At 41.1% G+C, this 6,580-nt stretch overlaps 1 protein-coding gene across 1 annotated transcript in view; it reads left to right on the forward strand.

Moving 5' to 3' along the window:
• ADAMTS16 (ADAM metallopeptidase with thrombospondin type 1 motif, 16) overlaps nt 1-6,580 on the forward strand; it is a 253,436-nt gene that overhangs the window by 157,645 nt on the left and 89,211 nt on the right. Inside the window, exon 16 of the mRNA XM_006874965.1 lies at nt 6,194-6,320. Within this exon, the coding sequence (XP_006875027.1) occupies nt 6,194-6,320 (127 nt within the window). The remainder of the gene's footprint in view (nt 1-6,193; nt 6,321-6,580) is intronic.

Genomic DNA, 6,580 nt, shown 5'->3' on the forward strand with positions numbered 1-6,580 from the left:
AACAACAACATAGCTGCCCCATTTTAGTCTAGTCTCACAATATACTCTGTTGTACTACTTGCTTGAAATTTCAATGGAACACATTACGTCCTTTTTTTCTTTACCGATCATACTCATTACATATGATGGTTCTGTACGTCTTAAAGGGACACCCAGAAATACATGGAGGCATTTTAGTTGTTACAGTGTTTATAATGAGCATGTCCTGGGCACTTTATGGATAAGCTATAAGGATATCAAAAGTCTTGGAGCTGTGCTTAACAACAAAAGAATTTTCTTATCTAAAAAGTCGGGAGTGTGCTCATTAAGAAAAATGAAAGCTCTCCGAAGTCACGCAACAAAGAAATAATTGGCAGCTCAGAACTTGCTTACTCATTGGATAAGCATGATGGCTGTGTGGTTTTTTAATGGCATTGCCACAAAAGCGTTAAATTAATCATTGGCTCTGGATTTCCCTTTAATCCAATTAAAGGTATCAATTGGGGGACTTATTGCATAGAACTTGGCCAGCACTACGGCAGCTCAAAGGGAAAACCAAACAAATGTCTCCAATAAGGCAAAAGAATAATTACATTAATAAAGTAAACATCTCTTTTCTATTTCAAAGTAAAATGCATTCCTTTTTTTTCAAGGCAGTAGCTTGCCCAGATTCAGTAGAAATCATTGAAACATGACTCTTCATTAAGATGTGAGCAGAAGACTTGAATTCCACATGCCTTTCGTTTGAAAGCAGAGAAGCAAAAGTGGGCCATTATTTATAGGGTGAAACCTCCTAAAAAGCCAAAAGCGTTTACTTAAATATTTTTGAAATAACCTTTTAAACTGAAATATAAGTGCAGGAAAATAGTTGTCTTACTGTATTCATTAGGGAAGCTTTAACTGTTTTATATATATTGCACTCTTTCTGAAAATGTTACTCATCAAAATCGAGCCATAATAATAATAATTATTATTATTATTATTATCATTATTATTCTTGGCCATATGGTTTTAATCCTCATTCAATAGTTCCTTGTCATTGTTAGCAGTAGGGACATGTGTTCATGTGTTATTGTTTCGATTTTGTCGTAACATTGATGCTTGAGTGATTTCTCCAAACTCTGCTCATATTAATCCCAAGTAGTGAATAAAGAAAAACATATGACTGTCACCTTACTTTGATGTGTCTTTGGCGAAGAATGAGTTAACTCAGAAACAGCATGTCAGAAGTAAAAGTCAATTGCTCAAAATATAATATCATATGCAAGTAAAATTTTGCTAAAGATAATTTTTAAATGGCTGCAACAGCCCATGGGCAAAGAACTCCCAGAGATTCAAGCTGAATTCAAGCTGAATCCTTAAGAAAACACATGAATCCATGCAAAGCCCTGCAGTTTCAGAAATGAATAACTCATGCGATCTGCCCTCCCGAAATGAATTCCCATTAATAACACATCTACGAGATTGAACCTAATTATTGAACCTCTAAAGGACAGATCTATGTTGGAAGAAGTGCAGCCAGAGTGCTCCTTGGAGGCCAGGATGGCCAAACTTCATCTCTCATACTTCAGACATATTGTCAGGAGGGACGAGTTGCTGGAGAAGGATATCATGTTTGGTAAGGTGGAGGGTCAGAGAAAAAGAGGAAGACCCCCAACGAGATGGATTGGCCAAGTGGCAGCATCAGTGGATTCAAGCGTGGCAACAGTAGTGAGGTCGGCCCAGGATTGGGCACTGTTTTGTTCTGCTGTGTGTAAGGTCACTATGAGTTGGTACCGACTTGATGGCACCTAACAACCACAACAACAAGGAAAAATATTTGATAAAACTGTTTTTCAAATATGCACACTAATCATTGAAGCCAGTGATGGTAACACTAACATTTCCTGTTTAGCTACTATTCCGTTGACTCATTACGTTAAAGTTCATGCACAGTGGACACCCAGGTGAACCACTAGCTTTATATTATTGGCACAATATTGTGTGTATGTGTGTGATTTCGATCTCACACTGAAATAGAAACATCATCCCTCATCATATTCTCCTGTGTTTCAATAAATCCCCTTAGATTTCTACAGGACTAGTTTCCAACTGCCATCAAAGTCAGGTATAAACATGCCATTCCTCATCAGAACTCATCAAACATGGCAAAGCTAACTTTAAGTACGCTCCCAATGAAAACAACTGACCTGGGTTAAAGATAGGGTTTTGTCAAAGTATGGAGTGCTGCATAATTTTATGAAACAGCAAGCGTCATTTGTAATCCCTCCTTGTCTTCTGTTGTTGTTGTTGTCAGATGCCATAGAGTCAGAACCGACTCATAGTGACCCAATGCACAGCAGAACGAAACAATGTCCGATCCTGGGCCAACATCACTACCGCCGCCACACTTGACGCCATCAATGATGCCACCTGGCCAATCCATCTCGTTAGGGGTCTTCCTCTTTTTCTCTGACCCTCCTCCACCTTACCCAGCATGACATCCTTCTCCAGTGACTGTTTCCTCTGGACAATATGTCCAAAGTATGAGAGACGAAGCTTAGCCATCCTGGCTTCCAAGGAGCACTCTGGCTGCACCTCTTCCAAAACAGATCTATTGGTTCTTTTGGCAGTCCATGGCACTTTCAGTGTTCTCCTCCAACACCACAACTCAAAGGCATCAATTCTTCTACAATCTTCCTTATTCACTGTCCAGCTTTCGCACCCATATGAGGCTATTGAAAACACCATCTCTTCTACCTTCTCTTCTACCACCTCCCAAACACTGGTCCCCAGGAAATGGAAGACTTGGGTTTCAGACCCATGAGCATCCACACAGACTTTCTCCTTTGGAACCTGGGAGGCCCTCTCCATCTTATTGCTGGAGAAAAACAAACTCTCATATTTATCTTTCCCTATTGAGTTGCCTTTTTCTGTTTGACAAAGCAAAGCCAAAAAGTCTAAGCTGTTGGCAATGCATAGTGTAGAGATGTTTTAACTTTAAAAGTGTACTTATTACTTTTACTTTTTTATTTTGTAAGTTAAAATTCACACATTATGTCTACTTTTTTCCCCTTTTTTAATCGTTAATTATTTTTTTTTTACCTTCTCTGTGGCACTTTCGGATCAGCTCTGGACTGCCAACCATGAGATTGGCAGTTCAAACCTCCAGCTGCTCCTAGGAAACCTATAAAGGATCTTTATGAGTTGGCACTGTCTCAATGACACTTAACTGCTATACTACTACCTTCTAGTGTGGAGTCCTGGTGTGGTGCTTTAGAATAGTATTGGACTGAAAGGTTGGTTTGAACCACAAGACCAGTGGTTCAAATCCACCAGCTCCTCCTCAGAAACCCTATACAGTGTCACTATCAGTCAAATTGACTCAATGGCACTTAATGGCAATGACACCAGACCTTCTAGTGGTACTGTAGGATAAGCACTGGATTGCTAATTTCAAATTCTGCAGTTCAAACCCACCAACTGCTCTTTAAAAACCTTAAACAGATCACTATGAGTCAGAATCAGCTTGAAGGCATTTATGAACAATAGCAACAATTGGGCATTTAGTGATTTATACTCCCAACACCCTACGTTTCCTGGGCCCTTTTCTATTAGTTTTGTCCTTATAATCTTGAAAGAATTGTCTACCTAGCAAAGTATGGGATTTTCATCTGTTATTTACCTTGCGGATATTTTTCCAGCTATATGGTTTTTCCCATTTAATTTTATGATGATTTTCACACCTATATATATGTTTGTGTTGATTGTTTCCATAATAAAACGTAACAATCTTTCAGAACTCCTCTGTTTTTGTGAGAGACTTCAGAAAGACTTTTCCATCTCAACATTTTAAAAGCAGTTGTACATATTCTCTAATATGTTTCCATTTGTCATTTTTATAGATTTATTTCTTTTAATTGTGATGTCTTACAGACTTTTAGATTCATACTTATAAAGTAAAACGGAATGTGATCCCTTACACAGCCTGGTATTTGGTTTAAGTATTGTCCCGTTGGTTCTGACTCATAGCCACTCCATACAGGGTTTCTGAGGAACAGCTGGTAACTAAGCCACCATCCTTGCAGTTAGCAGTTCAGTGCTTATCCTGTAGCCCCACACCATGACTCCTTATGCCACCTCGCATGTGAGGTTGGTGTGCTTCGTGTCTACAGCCAATTGCTTTGCTCATCTGAAGCGACTCTGAAATGAACAGGCTGAGGACTTGTCTGTGGAAGGAGCAGAGCTGGGGGTGAGGGTTCACTGCAGGAAGCCATGGTCCAGCTGAGAACAGAGGACAGATGTGACCAGCACACAATTCATACCTATTTCCAAGCACAGAACTGAAGTTGGTTTTAGATCTGAACATATTGTCATTGTGCCCATCTTTTTTGGAAGAAGTGCAGCCAGAGTGCTCCTTGGAGGCCAAGATGGCCAAACTGCGTCTCTCATACTTCAGACATATTGTCAGGATGGGCCAGTCACTGGAGAAGGATATCTTGTTTGGTAAGGTGGAGGGTCAGAGAAAAAGAGGAAGACCCCCAACGAGATGGACTGGCCAAGTGGCAGCATCGATGGACTCAAGCGTGGCAACAGTAGTGAGGTTGGCCCAGGATCGGGCAGTGTTTCGTTCTGCTGTGCATAAGGTCACTATGGGTCAGTACCGACTCGATGGCACCTAACAACAACAACAACAAATTGTAGTCAACATCTGTTTGGTTCTTTCTCTTTCATTTCATTTTCTTCATTGCTAATTGAATTCTATAATATCATCCTTCCAAATGCATTCCTGCTGATAGACACATTTAGATAAACTTCATTGGTTAAAATAAAATGAACAGGTTTTCAGGCTATTTCCCAAAGCCTACAACAGGATTTGATCATCTGATTTAAATGGAGGCTGAGAATCAAATCAACTTAGGTTGTCACTGACCTCAACAATGTACCCATCACTCATTATGGGGACATTTAGTCTTTGGGTTGGCAATGCAATTAACAGCAGGAGTTACTATTGTGTGTTTTCAATTCAGTCCCTACCCCTATACAGGCCCTACTCACAGATGACAAAGTAGAATGGCCCCATAGGGTTTCCTAGGACGAAGTCTTTACATGAAAGGAGTCCCAGTTACCCAGTGGCCAAGTGCTCAGCTGTTAACTGAAGGTTAGTGGTTTGTACCCATCAGCCAGCCACTCCCTGGAGACAGATGTGGGAGCTTGCTTCTGTAATGGCTACAAAACCAACCTGTAGGATAAACACTAGACTACAAAGTTGCTTTGAACCGTAAGGTCTGAGCCCAAACTCACCACCTGGAAACCTTATATAGGGTTGCTAGGAGTCAGAACTGACTCCACGGCACTTCACAACAATAACAACCCATATCCATCGAGCCAATTCTGACTCATAGCCACCATCCTACAGGTCAGAGTCGAACTACCCGTGGAGTTTCTAAAGCTGTCATCTTTACGGAAGTAAACTGCCTCTTCTTTCTCACTGTCAAGCACTTAAGTCCTTGCACCGACAGTGTTCCTTTCTGTAATGTTTGCAGCCTTAGGAATCCTGTAAGGTAGTAGTACTCAGCCCGCCAACATGGGTGAGTCAGAATCAATTCTGCAGCAAGAGGAGGAGAGAAGAGCTGTAAGGGAATAGCTCCCTAAGCCTTGTTTTCCCCAGAGTGGCTGGTGGATTTGAACCTCTGACATTTCATTTGTCACCGGAGGATTGGCCATTGTGCCACCGGGACACTATGGTACTAGTTAGCGCTCTGATTCTCTGACAATAAACTGCTAATGATTTTCTTGCCTTTGTTTCTCTCTTGTTCATTCTTAATCTTTTCCTTTTATATTCCTATTTCATAGCCTGTCATCTCTTCAGTGGAAACATGGGTCAGCTACATATGGTACTGGTGTTTCCTTTGAGAAATGGCTAGTGTTCCCAACCATGAGGAAAAGAGCAAACGCATCTCTCACAATACATGATAGCATCAGTAGCAGGGCACGTCCTGACTGTCAAGAGGTTAAGATGTAGGGGGAGCGTGACCATCTTCTAACAGAAGGACTTCACTAACAAACATTATGAAGACAGGTCAGAGAAGTAGGAGGTCAATAGTTAGCCAGCTGGTCATTAGCTCCAAATCATGGTAAGATGTTTAAAGAGAGCTCGTATTAGTTCTTCATCTGCCTTGTACAGCCAATCTTGCTTGTGGGTCTTAACTGTCGGCCTCACCCTTGCACACAGGACAGATGACCACAAGAACAAGCTGCTACCAAGACCTGAGGCTTCCAGTGAATGCATCCTTCTGCAACCCCAAGACGCGACCTGTCACAGGGATGGTATCTTGTAAAGTCTCTGCCTGTCCTCCCAGGTAAGGGGCAAATATTCTATTCAGCTTTCCAAATATATTTTCTGAAGTTCCTGGGTATAGAGAATGAAAATGCTAGTGAGTCTCCTGTAGTTTCAAAGAGCAAAAAGGCAAAAAGGCAAAAAAAAAAAAAAAAAAACACCCACAGTATTGGGGTCAGGGCAAAGACTAGACTTTCCAATGAATGTAAGTGGAGATCTGTCTAAAGGAATCGGGTTTGCTCTGTCTTTACTCAATTAACAGGCTAGCCCCAGGGATGATCC

Source organism: Chrysochloris asiatica, unplaced genomic scaffold (genome assembly GCF_000296735.1).
Source record: "Chrysochloris asiatica unplaced genomic scaffold, ChrAsi1.0 scaffold00307, whole genome shotgun sequence".
Classification (NCBI taxonomy): domain Eukaryota; kingdom Metazoa; phylum Chordata; class Mammalia; order Afrosoricida; family Chrysochloridae; genus Chrysochloris; species Chrysochloris asiatica.